This window comes from Lissotriton vulgaris, chromosome 6 (assembly GCF_964263255.1).
Source record: "Lissotriton vulgaris chromosome 6, aLisVul1.2, whole genome shotgun sequence".
NCBI classification, from domain to species: domain Eukaryota; kingdom Metazoa; phylum Chordata; class Amphibia; order Caudata; family Salamandridae; genus Lissotriton; species Lissotriton vulgaris.
The window spans coordinates 1,594,315,854-1,594,334,263 of record NC_141694.1 but is presented as its reverse complement, the minus strand read 5'-3'; the positions used below and the strand labels follow the sequence as shown (position 1 = coordinate 1,594,334,263).

Below are 18,410 nucleotides of genomic sequence, written 5' to 3'. Positions count from 1 at the left end.
GGGCGTGGCTGGTTGATCGAAGCTGGCGTTTGGGAGCGTAGAAGTTGAGGCGGCTGTTGAGTGGCACATTCCTGCATTTTGCCTAGCGCTGGCGCTAAACTCAGCTGCCCAGTGCCAACACCATAGTGCAAAGGTGCCTGCATTGAGGGAATGATTGTTTATGTGCAGGAATTCGTTCCTTCCTGCACATAAACAATCGCTAATGGTGATTTGTAACTTCTATGTGTGCTGCATTGTGCAGGTTTTCCCTGGTCTTAATTTTGGCGCAGTCCCATATTTACGCCACCCTTGAAAATATGGGGAGAGGGGCGTCAAAATCAATGGGTGCTGCAGCGGAATGCCCACCGCAACACCCATTGCCCGCTCCTTTCACCCTAAGTGTAGCATGAAAGGGTGCCTTATTTACAAGGCAGCGTTAAGCCATGTTAAGTAAATAAGGCAAATGGCTTATTGCCATAGGAACGTCGCAAAAAGTGACGTTCCTGTGGCTATAAGCCCTTGTAAATATGCCCCTAGGTATGTAGTTATTGAGTAGACATACCTACCACCCAAACAGCCCATCTTGCTCTACACATTTTGAAGTACACTTTACGCTCTATGCTGTTCTAGTGTCCTGGGGATACATCAGATCCTTAGTTCATTCTTCCCAGCATGCCAGATTCTGCTTCAGTTCATTGTCTGTTCTGTACATGCGCATCTGTATTGTCTCAGCCACTGCCCATTCTGCCATATCTTTAATCTAACCTCAAATCTAGGGGTTCCGTCAGTCAGCCAGTGTATCACTGTATGATGCGACGTGTATCCAGCAATATCTGTAAAGTAAATGAACGAGCTGCCAACGTTAGTACGTAGAACACCCAACAAACACCTATTGGGTTCCAAGCCCAGGGTGACGCCAACGCGTGCCGGATACTTATTTACTAGCTTTCCAGTAAACAACTAAACTCGGGAGAAATGTTGCATCAGTGTTCTTACATTTGGAGGTTTTTTCCTACACCTACATGGACACTGTTATGGTCACGCAGTCTCAACATTGGGGCACCCGAGGACAAAGCGGAGGCCTGACTAATGTGAACAAAAAAGCATATATCATCTGCATTAGAAGCATACATAGTTAAACTGTGACATCTCTCCCATGGAATATTCCACGTAGAATCTAAACCTTTCATATAAGTGACTGGTCGGGGGAAAAAAACAAACACGGAGTACTACCCCAACAGCTAACTAAAATCAGAAGTTCACATACTATCAGAAGCCAGAAAAGGTAGGGTATGGAAATATAAAAAATGAAGACTGAGTTTTAAATATATCGAAGGAGATTGTAACTGATATTGCAGCATAACAGTTACATTTTAAATGTTGCTCAAAACAGTTGTTAAGTCACAGAAGGTCATATTATATAATTTGGGAAATACAGATGACATTTGTAGGAGAATTAAAGCAAATTTCGTACAGACATTGCCATTTTGACCTATATTGTTAATAATCCATGTTTTTAAATTCTGACTAACGAGAGCCAGTATATGGAGGTGGAAGGGTGTTGAGGTTGTTTTGGGAGATGAGTGATGTAACAACAGCAGACTGAAATACAATGATGAGACTTGATTGTATATGTTGTGTCTGATGAGCTAATAATTGTTAAGACTAAGAGTGGGGACCTGTTTTCTGTATGGGATTGATGAGTATGTATGTTCATGGTGCTTTTGAGATGTAGCTTGAGTGCCCCATGATCTATTGTACTCTATCTGGTTTCATTTCATTTATACACAGTGTAACAGGTACTTATATTGTAGTGGGCAGGTCGCTTACTACCTATTTCTGTGTATTTAGGTTCTATGATTGACTATATGGTTTGCTCTTTTAGGTTGTAGTTATGTTTGATGAAATGTAAAAGAAGGGCCTTTTAATTGATAAAATTGTATGATTAATTCACATTCTAGATCCTGTTAAAAGAGTAGCGCAGGTGCTAGGTTGTAAAAATGATTTAGTAGTGTTAAGTTACAATCGTACTCTAAAAGGCCAGTGTTATACCTCGCTGTTGAATGTTCTACCTAGATTAACGGGTGTGGGTGTGGTCGTACCTCCTCTACTGGTTTGTATTTGTTCTCGGGTGCGTGTTTGCACCCTCATTTATTGTTCGATGGTATTGCATATGCAACAACAGAAAATCAAATAAAGACATTTGGGAAAACAAAATCATTGCCTAAAATTGTATCATGTCATTTGATTTTACAAGTGTAGTATAATGGACTAATAATGGTTGATGGGAGGAGCTATTCCTAATTAGGGATACAAAGCCTCAGTATATAGAGGAATCACCCTTTTATACTGTACATAGTTTAAAAAAAATCAACACAATTCAATACATTTTCACCACTTCATGTAAGTGTTATCTTAGTATATGCATTTGTTTTGAAAAGTAGGCAGTCAATCATCCGTCCAGCTGATGTGTAGCATTTGCTGACTTTTCTTTTCTTTTCTTCTAATAGGCACACATGCACCTGTGAGATCTTTCCATTTCCTCAACCGTCTCCTGAAAAGATGTGTTCAACGAATCCAGACCACTGGGTCACTTTTGAGGAGGAGCCTTCATTTCAGTCTCCTCAGAAGTCATTTGTATTTCGGACAAGAAATCCAGACATTTCCAGACCAAATGGACTCAAGCTTTGCCTTCCAACAGCACAAGAACCATCGAATGTATCATCATCTGCAGGAAGCACTCCTCTTTCTTCTCCTCTCTGTGAGTTCTTCTTGAGTCCCACACCGCCTAGCAATACTCCTCTCTCTACCCCCGTCCGAGACTATCCAGAGAGCCCCTTTATTCCCAAGTTCAATGTTTATAACCTTTTTCCTGTTCCTTGGGTACATCCAAGCACTAACCCTACTGTTCCACCTGGGAAAGGTTGCTCAGGGCCTGAAAACCGTTCTGCTTCATCAAATATTGTTGGTGTTGATACCTCATGTAAGCCCCTCACCTCAATACCAGGTAGCAAAAATGATGGAAGCCAAACTAACCACATGCACCCAGATTTGCCAGAGCTCCCATCCGCACTACCACAGACTTTCAAAAATTTCCAAGATGGCTGTGCATTTGAAAGTCCATTTTGGAATAAAGGGAATGCCTCAGATTGGCTGACATCTGATAATCTTGAAGAGATAAATGCACATGGCAAAGACAAGAAACAACCTAAACGACAAGGCAGCGCAAAGGAAAAAGACATGTGCACTTACCAGAAAAGTCTTAATCAATGTTCTTTTAACTATATTTGTGAAAGACTGGAATGTTTGCAAACAAGTAACTTGGACACAGTGCCCAATGTAGCTGTCCAGTGCACAGACCCCGTTACCGACACTCCACCATTCGTTCCTCCCAACCTCTTCAGAAGCCAGGGGAAAGATGGATGGGCGTTGATGCTGCGCATTCCTGAAAAAAAGAACAGGATGTCCTCCCGACAATGGGGTCCTATTTATCTAAAGGTAATCCCCGGGGGTATTCTGCAGCTGTACTATGAGAAGGGGCTGGAAAAACCATTCAAGGAATTCCAGCTACATGCTCACTGCAGACTGTCAGAACCAAAGCTAGAGCCCTTTAACGGTGCCGGGAAAATCCATACGGTGAAGATTGAGCACGTGTCCTACACGGAAAAAAGAAAGTATAGCCCCAAAGTGGAAATTGTCCATGAAGCTGAAACTGAGCAGATGTTGAAGTTGGGAACCACAGATTTCAATGACTTCAGTGATTTCCTTGCAACAGTTGAAGAGGAGCTCATGATGCTTCCAGTTATTCCGAAACAGAAGAAATACTACGAGGAGCAGGAAATGGTGCTAGAAATAGTCGACAACTTTTGGGGAAGGTTCACGAAAGATGGAAAATTAGTAGAAAGTGCCATGGTGTCCCAAGTATACTGCCTTTGTTTTGTGCACAGTAATACTGAATGCTTTCTCACCTTAAACGATCTGGAGCTTCAGCAAATAAATGGAAGTTACTTCGAGAAAGAGACAGACAAGCCCTTTATTGATATTCTGGACTACCATTTCCATGCTTGTGTCAGACAGGATGAATTTCACCATTCGAGGATTATTAAATTTAGCCCTCCCGACGCTTGCAGGCTGGAGCTGATGCGTTTCAAGACTGTGCGCCAGGCTGCCCAGCTCCCGTTCACAGTGAAGGCCGCGGTGGTGGTCCAGGGCGCCTACATGGAACTTCAAGCCTTTCTCAACATGTCCCACCCTGCTGCCAGTTCAGCACACCTGAGCGCGTGTGAGAACGTCACCGTTCGCATTCCAGTCCCCGCAGAATGGATCAAGGCGCTCTGGACCTCAAACATCCAAAGACAGAAGTCTCTAAAGGCTAAAATGAACCGGAAGACGTGCCTGGGCTCGGCTTACGAGGCCGAGTCTGAGCCGGTCATACAAGTCACCGTCGGGACTGCAAAGTATGAAAACGCCTACAGAGCCGTCCTATGGAAGATAGACCGCCTGCCAGATAAGAGTTCAAGTAAATATACACGAGCTACTTTAAGCTAAGCTGAGTTGCATTTGCAAATATTATTTGTAATTTAATTCCCTAACTGCTGACTTCTCTTTAAAGTATTAAGGCCCATTCTACTAGTGACCCTGTAAAAATGTAATTGTGTTTAACTAACTATATACATTAGCAGTTGTAGCAGGATGAGAACAAGAATGGATGGCATTTTTATTTAGACATTAGCAATTAAAGCAGTATAAAATAAGAACTACAAAAAAACAGGTAACAATCTTCAGATACGTTTCAAATTTAGTACATGAAAGAAACCAACTACACAAACAATAGGTAGGAGTGAATTGCACTGGCTCATGATAATGTAAAATGTCAGAACCTTCAGCTAAATGTCAGAATCCTTTGGCTACGAGCTGCAGTTTATAAATGGTCTTCCTATATATCCTAAAAGGAAGAGGGGGACCCAATGTATATTATATATGGGTTGCAGAATTTGGAAAAAGAAATCAGGGAGAGCACAAGTGATAATAGTGTAATGCTGTGAAACAGAATTTGGAATGCTTGGGGTGTGGGTGTGAACTCTGGCGTATTGTGTTGGAAGGGGAGGGTAGCCGACGAACTGAGGCCTTTAATTTTGACATGGTGAGGGAAGGAGGTCCTCTTCAGCCAGTCCCGTGTACTGTATAAGCATAGTGTCCCAGGAAGTGGCAATATGGAGCCGGCGTATACGACGGGCCTCGTCCCACTGCAGTGCGGAGATTTCTGCCTCTCACCATCTAAGTAATGCCGTATGCCATTAAGAAGGAGCCGGGAGATTTTAGGACCTCGTGGTCATGGCTAGTAGACACTTGGCCAACAGGAGGGTGAGAGTGGCGAAGCACACCTGCACCTTGTGATTTTTGGGTCTATGGAAAATCCCTAAGGCAGTAGCCTCCCATGAATTTAACGTGGTGAGTTCTGTGACCATGTCAATGAAACATGTACTGCGTGCCAAAAACTTGCTATCCTGGAGCAGGACCAGAGCATGTGCCGGAGGTGGCAAACTGGATGAGACAGGCTGATCACACTAGTTACTGGGGTACAGTCGCACAGCAGGATTACTATGTGTCCTCATGTAAGCAGGGGAAATGGGCCCATAGCTGCAGTTTGGTAGCAAAATGCAATCATAATTGTGAGGCAGAGGCCCCTCATATCCTTGGTCCCTGAGGCCCCTGCACCTGCTGAAATATCGATAGCTTTGCCCCTGCTAGCACCATTGGAATTACGTGATATGTGGTAAAACATTTTGTGCATTTTGACCAGGCACTCCATCTGATGAAAGTAGTTAGAATGCCCTGCGGGAACTCTAGGAATCACCAGGGAAATCAGTAAGGTATTCCCAATTCCCACAATATTTCTGAATATCAGGGGAACCCGTTTCCTCCTAATACCCCAATAATTTCACCCAGTGGAAGTACTGATGCCCCTGGTACGTGCAACTCTGGGGCAAAAGGGAAGGCCTGATATCCAGGCACTTGTAATGAGGCCCTACACAGTACAAAAAGGAAATTTTAGATGCACCTCAGGTTTACATACATCTTTGTGGTCTCTTGCCAATGGTGCCATAATTGTACATCATGTACACTTACTTTTTCTTTATAGGAATAAAATGTAACTCATTCCTGCTAGTGATCATTTGCATAAAAGGTACTATATCATAACACTGTCTTTTGTTCCAAATTCTGATATGAATCCTCCTGCTTCAAAATGGAATGAATTGACTGCAGCATGCTGTATTGCAGAGACTGACTGTATTGTAGTTGTCCCATCCTTCACCGTATTTTTGAAACCATAACATGCCACTTAAATTTGGTTTCCCTTCTAGTGGCTTCTTTACTTATATATATATATATATATATATATATATATATATATATATTTTAAACCTTTATTGTACCTTTACATAAATACACAGCCATTCGCCTACAACCCAAAGGACAGGCCGCTAATACTTGAGCATTGGATGTCATGCATGAGAATAAGTCCATACTTTGAGCACGTTGCTGAAAAGTAAAAGGTTCATCACACGGCAAAGTAAAAGGTACAAAACTGACATTATTTTGCTAATCAGTAGTGGTTTTGGTTTTCTGTTTTTTTACGAAAAAAACAAAAAATAACAATGAGGAAATCACATTGCGGTCATCCAAAAGCAATTAGTGCTGTATAGCTGTACTGAAAGTCTACCCGACAGTATGTGTTACTATTTATAGTCACAGATTCAAACCCAAGGTGACGGGCAGTGACGCCCATGTACCTATGTGTTACTGTATAGCAGTCCCAACCCTGTCTACCCATACTGCCAACTCCTCGGGACCCGGGCCCCCTCCCACTCACAATATCCTCTCCCTTCTGCAACCCTTTCTTGACCCCTCAGCCTACCTCCCCCTCCCCCTCATCAACTGACTCCAACGGGTCGTCCTCTGGCAGAGGATCACAAATTTCACCTCGGTACACATTCCATGGGGTCCATATCTTGTTCCACTTCCCCGGGCATGCACGACTCAGATATACCGCCCTCTCTGTCACCATTATCCTATCCATATTCATGCACCACTGCGACTTCGTCGGTAGTTCTGCCGCCCCCCAGCGCTGTGCGATATCTCTCTTGGCCACTATCATGCCTAACGTAACCCAAAGTTGGCCACATCTGGACAGGTCATTCGGTCCCCACACATTTAAGAGACATTGCTGCGGTTCTGGAAGTAGAGAGGTCTCCAGAGTCTGTGACACAGTGCGCATTATTTGTCTCCAATAGTCTTGGATATGTGGGCAGTCCCAGATTGTATGGAAGAAGGACCCCTCCTCTCCACAGCCACGGAGACAGTAAGGATGTTGTATTCTGTGGATGCGATGTAATAGTGTCCTTGTGTAGTACACTCTGTGTAGGACCTTAAGCTGTACGAGTCTCAGCCTGGCTGAGATGCCTACCTCTTTTGGGGACGCTAGTGCCTTATTCCACTCGTGTTCGTCCAGGGCGTCCACTTCCCCTTCCCATCTTTCTTTCAATGGGGTCAGGTAAATTATTGAGGAGCTTGCGGTATGTCAATGATGTCGCTCGTTCAATCATGAAGTGAGTTAGAAGACGATCCTCCAGCGAGGATGATTCTGGTATATCCGCCACGGAGGGGATGGCCGTGAGTAAAGCATGGCGTATCTGGACATAGCGGTATGATTCTTGTGGCCCCAGTTCGTACAATTCCCTTCAGTCGGTCAAATGTAATAACCGCTCCCCTTTCCCACATGTCACCCAACGTGGTTATCCCAATGGTGTCCCAGTGAGAGAAGCCCTAGCTTATCTCAAATTTCCCAAGGCACGGGTATCCCAGAGCGGGGTGAGTTTGGTAATTTTCCCCTTCCAGCCCAGCGCCGCTAGTGCCGTATGCCACAGCGCTGCGGTAGGTCTAGTAGGTCCCGTTAATTTTCGGACTCGACGCTGGTCGTAGAGTGGGGCCAGCACAGTGTTGGTACCCAGTTGTGCCCTATCTGCTTGGAAAGCTGGGTCAGTCTGTGGAGCATGTATCCACTGGTTAATGGGCTTAAGGTGAGCCGCCCAGTAATACAGGTTAAGATTCAGCAACGCGGTTCCACCATCATACCAACCCCTGTGTAATGTGGCTTGTGCAGTACGCGTCGGGCGATTGCTCCACAGCAGACCAGAAACTACTGCTGCCACCTTTTTGAAGTACCCTGGCGCCACTGGAAACGGCGTATTCTCTAGTATGTATAGGAAGCGGGGTAAGGACATCATTTTATATAGCGCTGCTTTTCCCAGCATTGTCAAGGGCAACCCCGCCCAGAACTTGACGTCTTGTTTAAGCCGTTCCAAGGGTGGTGTCAGATTCAGTTGTATGAATACCGTTGGGTCCATTGTAACATGGATCCCCAGATATTTAAAAGAGGAGCCAGTTAGCCTTAAGGGGCAGTCGGGGCCCAGCACCGGGACCGGGCCTTTCAGAACATACATTTCTGATTTGTTCCAGTTGATCGTGTAACCTGAAATCTTACCATGATCATCACATAGGTTCAAGAGCACCGGTACACCTCGCTCGGGGTCTGTTAAGTACACCAGCATGTCGTCCGCGTAAAGGGACAGTCGGTCTTCCCAGCCTTCCTTCCATTGTATCCCTTTAAGTAAGGGCGTTTGCCTTATCAAATTAGCTAGTGGCTCCAGGGAGAGCGCGAAAAGCAAAGGTGAGTGGGGGCAGCCCTGGCGGGTGCCTCTCCCCAATGGGAATGTTCGGGAAATGTGGCCATTTGCTACTACATGTGCCATTGGTTTCGTGTATAGCAGTCTGATCCATGATATAAATTTCGAGCCAAAGCCCACACAGACCAGAACCTCAAACAGGTAGCTCCATTCCACTAGATCAAATGCCATTTTCGCGTCTAGGGCCAGTATTACTGCTTGATCATGGATCAAGTCCGCTCTCGCCAGTACCCCATGTACCCTGCGAAGGTTCAGTGCCGTGTTCCTATGGGGCATAAACCCAGATTGATCTGGATGCATGAGATCAGATAGATGTGCCATCAACCGGTTGGCTAGGAGCTTGGCCAAAATTTTACCTTCCGCGTTCAGCAGAGAGATAGGGCGGTACGAGGAGCAATCCTCCTGCAGTTTCCCGGGTTTAGGAATCGCTACTATAGTGGCCGTTCTCTGATCGAGCGGAAGTTCACCCTTTTCTAGGCATTCCTCATACATGTCGAGTGAATGTGCACTTAGCTCCTCTGACTGAGACTGTTACCATTCTACTGGAATGCCATTTGTCCAAGAGCCCTGCCAGGTTTCAGCGCTCGTATAGCCAACTGTATTTCATCTCTAGTTATGGCCGCATCTAAGTCGGCTGCTGCTTACGGCTGCAATATTGGGGTTTCCATCCTACCTAGCGCCTCCCGTGCCATGTCAGTAGACACTACCCGTTCTGGGGTATAAACTTCCTCAAAGTGTGCCGCCAATGCTTCCACTATCCGTTCAGGGCTTGTCTGAATTTCGCCGCTGCTATCTCTCACTTGTTGGATCCCTCTGGAACTACCCCCCCTCTTATCGAGCCAGGCCAGCATCTTTCCTGCCTTATCTCCCACATCGTATATCCTGTTCTGTGTATCAGTTATGTGCCCCTTCACCATCTGCCGAACATGTTCCGTGTATAGTTATTGGTGGAGTGTGAGTGTATGCGCCGTGTCTATTGTGGGGTTTGCCTCGTGCAAAGTTGTCATGTCACGCAGTGTCGATTCGAGCTTGGACTGTTCGGCTGCTTGCTCCTTTTTGTGGGCCGTGATGGAGCTTATCGCTTGCCCCCTCAACACTGTTTTGTAGGCCTCCCATAGCACCTCTGAAGAGGTCACGGTGGCCACGTTTTCTTCGAAATATTGTGTCGTAGCCTTCTGGAGGGTTTTCCGAATTTTCGGGATTTTGAGGTATGATGCCTGAATGGGATATATTCGGCTGAGAGACTTTTCTTGGGTGGAAACTGTTAGGGTGATCGGGGAGTGGTCCGATATGCCTCTAGGATGGATGTCTGCAGTGTTGACGTGTTGTAAGCAGTCACCCAGAGCTAGAAAGTAATCAATTCGTGAAAGGCTGTTGTGGACCGTGGAATGAAATGTGTATTGCCTATCTTGGGGGTGGACGTGCCGCCAGATGTCTACTAGACCCATTGCTGTTAGGAAACGTTGAAACCGGGAGGTTCCCCCGGTCGGGCCCGTTGCTGGGAATTTGTCAAGTTGTGTGTCTATTGTAGCATTAAAATCCCCTCCCAAGATTACATCGCCTTCGGAGAGAGACAACAAAAAGTCACTGAGTGCTGGAAGCATTGTTGAGTGAAGGGATGGCGGAACATATACCGATACCACAGTTAGGGGGCGACCTTCCCATTGTCCCTGCAGGGCTGCGAAGCAACCCTGCCTGTCAGTTTTCGTGCTCAGTGGGATAAATTGTGAGGATTTTTTAATCAAGATGCCAGTGCCCCGGGAGCCCGAGGTGAATTCCGAGTGGACCACCATCTTGTACCCCCTCCTGTCTAAGGCCTTAGAAGCCCCCCTCGTCAAGTGTGTTTCTTGTAACAGCGCTAGGTGGGGTTTTTGTCTCTTCAGCGCGTTTAGTACCAGGCCACGTTTCACCTTATCTCCAAGTCCCCTCACATTCCACGACAGTATTCGAAGGGGGGAGCCACGTGTCACGTGTCAGCGTCCCCCGCATTACGTAGCAGACCATCCGCCATTTCCAGTCATGCAGACACACACAAATGAATCTAGGAGGAGTATCCGGACCCTTAGGTTTACCCTTCCAGCTATATTATGTACACAAAAAGCACCAGTTTTTGACCGACATAGTGAATTTCCAACCAACAACCCCCCTCTCCCACCCCCTCCCTGCCTCCCTGCTTAACGGACCTTCAACTGCCCGCCTCCCCAACTGAGCAGAGCGCTTAACCCATCCCAAGAACAGAGTACTTGCACGTTGGGGAGAGTGTCTCCCTGAGCAGGCGGCCTCCCTGCTCCCTTCAGGGTACCCAGGCCAGCATCCATCCACGACTTTTGTGCAAAGGTAGTCAATCAAGGAGTCAGCGTCTAAATTGTACACGGGTTGTCCACATTATATCCCCCTGGCAGCCTCAGATAGTTCTTGTGTCGGCGATTTGCTCGCTCCTCTTCTGTCTGACGTTTGTGAGCCCGTCCGGCTGTTGTCCCGATGTCCGTGGTTCGTTCTGCCGGACCTACGCGGGGGATCCACATTGCGCCAGCCATCAAGCCAGTCTCTGGCCACCTCGGGAGAGTAAAAAAACCAGACCTTCTTATCGGCGACCACCCGTAGCCGAACCGGGAATAACATGGAGTAGGGTAATTCTTGCTCACGCAACGTCTTTTTTTACTTCTAAGAATGTCCTCCTCCGTTGTGATACCTCCGCCGTGTAATCGGGGAAAAAGGATATTCTCGAATTTTGAATTTGAATGGCTGGCGCCACTCTGGCCGCCTGAAGGATGGTGTCGCGATCTCGAAAGTTAAAAAGTCACGCCAGGATCGGACGCGGTGAGGCCCCTGGTTTCGGTTTTCCTCCTGGTACTCTGTGGGCCCGTTCCACCGTGAAGACGTTTGAGAGACCCTTGGGGGCTAGCTGGTTCTTGATCAGGTCTTCCACGTATAGATCTATAGCTCCCGTGGTTTCCGATTCCGAGACCTCCAAAATACAGACGTTGTTCCGCCGGGAGCGTCCTTCATGATCATCCAGCTTTTCCTTGAGCAACTTGTTATCGGCTTGCAGTTTCTCCATTTCCACCTGTAGATCTGAGACATCCTCCACCAGGGATTTAGCTACCACCTCCACTTGCTTCACCCTTTCGCTCATTTTCCGGAGGTCCGCCCGAATAAGGGTTACCTCCGTTGCAGTCGCTCCCACCGTCACTTGCACCTGGGCCAAGGCGTTCAGTACATCCTCCAGCGTGGCTTTCTTCGTACCGTCTCCTTCCGTGCCTTTGCCCAGAGACTTGCGTTGTTCCGTCTGGGGAAGAGACTGTTTCTCATAGGCAAATTTATCAAGCTTAGCTTGGGTGGAACTATTTCTGGACCCTCTGCCCGCCATGTTCACACACCAAGAGTTCAAGCACTGTTGCACGCAGCCTGTGGTGATGTTCTACCAAGGGATTGTTTGCGGCGAGTGGTCGACGGGGCCGCCCGAGTTTCAGCGGCGCCTCGTCCACACAGTAGCTGGGATTTTCTGGGCCGGATCCTCACAGTCGGGTGTGCACCCCTTCTTTAATTGCGTTGGTATACTTAGGGCTTGCGGAGACCTCGGCACAGGCCGCCCAGCCCGGTCAGTCGAGAAAGTTTGTGCCCACAGTGGCGGATGTAATATAAAATGGCGGCATCTACGCACTTGTTTTCCAGCTTCGGTTGCCGTTAGCGTCGCCGTTACCCGCAGCTAGGTCTTATCGTTGGAGCGATACGTTTAGCCCTTAGACGATCTGCGGGGGCTTCGGACTCTCACTGCCTTTTTACCTTGGTTCGTACTCACTACGGGCACTTCCGGTCGACAACACCGTCGAGGCCCCACTTCCGCCCGGGCAGCATCCAAACCAGCCGCCGCCGCTGTGCTCATGTCACCAGGCCACGTACGGACGTCGTCTTCTCCACCAGTTCCCGGGGCACCGCTGCTCCAAAACATCTCTGCCAAGTGCCGTTCGGTCACCGGACCCGAGGCACCTCGTCTGGGTTCGTTATTGAGCGGATAGGCATGCGGATTGATGCGGGAAGCCGCCTTACTCCGGGAGCCTCTCTAGTTTGCTGCCGCCATCATTGGCTGCTAGCCACGCCCCTCCTACTTATATATTTTTGTGAAGTTCTTAAGATTCAGCATAATAAGTACTGAATCATTTGGTATTTATTTACTGAACTACTGAAAAGTTTTAATATAATTTTGCATAATTGATGCCTCCCGTAACTGATCCATAAACCATGGTATTGCAGTAACTCTTTATCCTTTAAACCCATACCCCTCCTTAATGTTCTGTTGTTTGTATTTAAATAGTCCACATGAGTTTGGTAAATTAGCATTGGTGGCTGTCTGGTAATGCCTCAGCATGTGATTCTGGGGCCTCCATCACAGACTAGAGGTTGAGTTATCATGATATGACATTTTCTGTGGCTTGTGATTTGGACTGGTTCTAGTTGGAAGGTGGTGTAGGTTGGTAAGATGAGCTGTGGCTGTGTGACTTTAGAATCTGTTAGGTCAGTCGGAGTTCATTTACATGTTGGCTACTGTAGTGATTACCATTGTCTTGTGACGGCCATCCTGACTTGCGCAGTGTAAATCTCTTCACCTAGCTGTCTCGGACAGCTGGGTGGAGAGCAAGCACAGACCTCCTGTGCCTGCTAGAGCGTCAAGGCAGCCCACTCCAGCCAATCCTGACGCTGCTGTCATGCTACTCATCTGCAGCATGAGAGCAGCATCAGGATTTGCAGAAATTGCTCCATGAGGTGCCTTTGAGCGGACTCCAGAAGAAAAGGCAGAGCGAAACGCGGGTGAGTACATTTGTTTTAAGTATCTCTTTCGGTCTGTACCCTCGACACCCCTCCAGTGTTGAGGATCATGGCCTCCCACTGTAGTTGTGGACTTAATGGTGGACTAAATTAAAGTCCTCCTTTGTCCAGTGGCGTGTGGAATGATTTCTTCAGTTAAATCACACCTGTTCAGTTCGTAATGGTTGGTTTATTTGTGTAGACTGGTACAGTAATGGGTGATGGACATGAGCCGTAATAGTTTTGCCTTAGGTGAGTGTAAACAGTGTCAAGCAGTAAAATGCAATTATTATGCAGCCTCTATGAACTACAGTTGACTGCCCGACTGCTGAATGTTATATTAAAAGTGTTAATGTAGGTTAAAGTTATATTGTATTAAAGAAACTATTTCTAACCTGAGGTAACATTTTTTTCTGGTGGATGGTCTTTCTAACTGGAGCCTCTGTAAACTAATCCCAGGTGTCAGACTGGTCCAGACAACCCCACAGCTCTCACATCGCTGATAGGGGGTTACAGCACTTCATCATACGTAGCCATATGTGTAGATTCCTACACCTCCCATGATAGAGAGAACATACTTTGTGTGTGGCACCTCTATCACTTAAAAACTGTTTAATTTCTTTACACATGCACTGGACCTCATAGTCGGTCAGAACTGAATTAGGAAGCACTTCCCAAATAGAGCTCTCAATGAAAAGCTTACTTACTCTCTTGATGTCTATTTCATTCATGATTGTTAGCTCAGATTATTTGGAATGTGTCTATTAAAACCAAAAGATTCTTTCTCTGACTCACATCTTGTAATGGTCACACTATGTCCATAGCTACTTGGTAATCTTCGATTCGCCATTGGTTGTTCTCTTTTTTTATTCATATTATCACTTTGACAGCATTCCATGCACACCCTTACTTTCCTTTCAAGTTGTGTGTCTGTCTCAGGCCACCAACAATCCATTAGAAGTCTTTCCTTTGTCCTACATATTCCCTTGTGTCTTTTATGTCCATATCAATTCATTTTTTCTAAGTCTCTGGAGTTATTAATCAAGTTTTCTTAGAAATCAGTCCTTGCTTTTCGGATAGCTCTCTTCTTACATCCCATATAGAATGTTAAATGTTGTATACTTGTAAAGCGCACAGCTGCCCCAGCAAAGGGGTGTCCCGGCGCTGTATACCGCGGGGGAACCCGTCCTGGCTTTCCCTGTGGGAGTGTGCCCACTGGGAATCCCCAAGGTGGAGCCAGGCATCCCCGGCGTTGATGGGGCCGTTGTGGAGATTAGGCAAGCTAATGCTCAGAGTTGCCGAGTTGGACCCCAGGTTAGAGTAGGCACCGAGGCGAGAATTGTCGACCCTGGTCCACGACCCTGCCGCGCCGGGAATTGAACCCTACTCCCGGGCCGACTTCTGCTCTCGGGTCTGCCGCCTCTAACCAGTGAGCCACACCACTCCACGAGATCCTTTACTATACAATCTCCTGTACAACCAACCATTATTTATATATTTCACAGTTTGTCGAAGTATACAGTGCTTCCTTTCACTTTTCCATGTTTACATATCTATGGCTCCTTACCCAATCAAACATGCCCTCGAATCTTCTTTGCCAAAGTCATCCACATGCTGTTCTTTATACTTCTTCTCAATCACCAACCTTGAACAGCGATCTGCCACTACACTGCACCTTCCACGTACATAATCAATCTCAAAATCATATTCTTTTAATTCTATCACCGACTTACTTATCCTACTCGACACATTATCTAATCTTTTCTTTAGAAAAACTTCTCTCAAGAGTTTGTGGTCTGTTTTTATTGTAAATTTCTTACCTCGTTTAAACTTTAAAGTGAATTTTTTTATTTTACTCCAATTTAAACAAACAATTTTGTAAAACAGTTACTCTTAGACAAAGTTTTCAAAGTTAAAATATCTTTCATAGAATTAGAATAGAATCAGACGTAACCCTACAAGCCTGAGGTAACAGATGCAGACTCCTTTTATGTACACTTTTTACTCCTTAAAACTCCATTTACGTTGAATCTCCATTCTTTTTGGGTATCTCCTCTTCACAAATGGGTTGAATTAAGATGACTTCTGTATGAGTTGCTTATGCTTTTAGAGACAACAGGCAAATACTACTGCACTGTTTCCTCAGTGTGCACTCAGCTCTCCTGACTCTTATCAGTGTGTATACGCAAACATCAAACTAAGAGTCATTGTATTGTAGGAATACTACATCATACATGCCGGCATTTTAGAACAGGAAAGTGGAACATTTTAGAAAACAAATCAGGTTACGGAACCTGTTGTGTTTGGGAGTATACATGCCCCTCCCCCTTGCAGTGGTCCCTGGCCGAGAGGTTATTTGCGGTGTGGGCGGAAATCCCGGAGTCCCTGGCAGTGCTGGGAGGAGATTGGAATGATGTGATGGATATGAGTATGGACCGTCGGAGACCGCAAGGGACACTGACTGCTGCTACCCCCACCCGGTTGAGTGCGATGGTGGAAGGGTTGGGCTGGGTGGATGTTTGGCGACACTTGCACGCTAAGGCCCGAGAGTATACCTATGTTTCTGCTGTGCATGGTTCCTTCTCGCGACTGGACTGTGTCTTTGTGCCCTGTGCGTTTCTGAGTAGGGTGCGAGAGGCAGGTATCTTGCCTAGGGGGTTGTCTGACCACTCCCCAGTAGCCGTGGATGTTGAATTGCATAGGAGGAGACAACCGTTTCGGTGGAGGACGTCCTCATGGCATTTTCAGCAGGCTGAATATGTACATCACATGCGGGGAGCGATTGCCCAATACTGGCTCCGCTGCACTTGCATGCGTGGTAGCACACAGGTGGGGATAGTCGGCCCCCCCTGTGACTGAACCCCATGATGAAGCATGTCACCTCTAGGGTGAGTGAGGGTTCTTTTAGTAAATAATTAATTTTCCATTTTTCCAATCATATAATTAAATGACCATTTACATCTTAGGTAATTTTTGTGTTGTTTTTCACCGTGATATAGGGTTTCACTGGAGTTCCTTTGGCGCTCTTTTGTTGATGATAGGTATCTAAATAAGGGGTGGGAGAGTAGCCGTTATTCCCTTCCTCTCTTGTTGTATATACATTGGATGAGGCCCGACAGGCGTGGCTAGCCACGCGAAGTAGGTATATCAGTGGGGAGACAAGTCCTGTACTATGCTCCATAGGTTGTGTCAGCGTACCCTGCAGCCACCTACGCTGCCGGGACTCACGGATGCAGATGGTGTCACGATAACGGACCCGGTGGAATTGGCGGCTAGTTTTGCCCGATATTATGCGGGGCAATATGCGCCGCAGGATTGCCTTCCGGCCGATGCGGTCGATAAATTTTTTGCTGACCTGCCCCCGAAGGCCGTCTCTGACGAGACGCAAGCGGTATTGGACCTCCCTCTTAAGGCGGAGGAGCTGGGTGATGCGCTGGGACAGCTCAACACAGGGAAGGCACCCGGGCCGAGTGGCTTCCCGTGTGAAGTCTACAAGAAATTCCAACTCCAATTGGGGTCCCACTATAGGGCCGCGCTGGGAGCTGGGTCGGCTGCCAGCTGACTGGCGCCACGCTGAAGTGGTGGTGTTTCAGAAACCGGGTAGGCCGCCTGACCGACATGACTCGTATCGCCCTATATCTTTGCTCAACATTGAAGCTAAGTTGCTGGCAAAGGCGTTGGCGAATCGTCTTCTCCCCTACGTGGCTGATCTGGTCCACCCGGACCAGGCTGGCTTTATGCCGCGCAGGGCAACACGGCACAACATTATTCGGGCGCAGACGGCAGTGGACGCGATGGGGGCCACTGGGGAGCCGGCAGCCCTACTGTTGGCAGATATCGATAGGGCATTTGATTCTGTGAGTTGGACCTACCTATTTGCGCTCCTGCCTCATCTTAACCTGGGACCGGTGTTTATTTCGTATCTCAAGCTGCTATACACTGACATTACGGCGTCCGTGCGAGACTCCGGGGCGGTTTAAGAGAGGTTTCCCATCGGTCGGGGGACCCGTCAGGGTTGCCCGCTGTCCCCGTACTTATTTGCGCTGGCCATGGAGCCACTGGCCTCTTGGGTGCGAATCGACGCACAGCTACGGGGCTTCAGGTGGTATGGGGGACTCACTGACAGGATCGCACTTTATGCGGACGATGTCCTCTTCTTCCTCACGGACCTGGATAGATCGGGCCCCCGGGTATTGAAAATTATGCGTATATTTTGCAAGGTATCGGGTCTTTATCTTAACCCGCGTAAATCCAACCTGTGGGTGTTGGGTGACGGGGCGTGTGCGGGCTCTTGGGCATCAGCCTTACAGGTGGCGGCCAGAGGCATGCTGTATCTTGTCGTGTTCCTGTCCGAGTCCGTGGCGATCTCTTGGGAGCGCAATGTGATACCGGTATGGGAGAAGGTCCAGTCGGACATTAAATCGTGGTCCCGGATGCCTCTTACTATATATGGTAGGTCTGCGATCTTTAAAATGATCGCACTCTCGCGCCTCTTGTATCAGCTGCAGAACCATCCGCACTTGGTCGCACCTCAGTGGTTCCCGCAAGTCAATTCTGTCCTGGGTCGCTTCTTGTGGGCTGGGGGAGCTGCCAGAGTGGCGCTGTGTACCTGCTTCCTGTCCACATATTGTGGTGGTCTTGCAACGTCGGACGTGCTGTCTTATTACCAGGCCTCCCACATGTTAGTGCTGAATGAATGGTGGTACGGATATAGAAGAGACCTGGCTTACGCCTTAGAGCGCTCGCTGATGGGTGTTAACACGCTGCACATGATCTTCTACTCGGCCAGACTACGGAGGCGGTTGCCCTGTGCCACGGAAGTGGTTTTTGTGATTTGGCGACAGGCGTTGCGTCGCATGGGCTGGTGGGGCAGATTGA

At 47.5% G+C, this 18,410-nt stretch overlaps 1 protein-coding gene across 1 annotated transcript in view; it reads left to right on the top strand.

The window, feature by feature from the left end:
• Window positions 1-18,410, top strand: part of STON1 (stonin 1) — a 267,354-nt gene that overhangs the window by 145,560 nt on the left and 103,384 nt on the right. Inside the window, exon 2 of the mRNA XM_086927761.1 lies at window positions 2,490-4,498. Within this exon, the coding sequence (XP_086783887.1) occupies window positions 2,542-4,498 (1,957 nt within the window). The 5' untranslated portion in view covers window positions 2,490-2,541. The remainder of the gene's footprint in view (window positions 1-2,489; window positions 4,499-18,410) is intronic.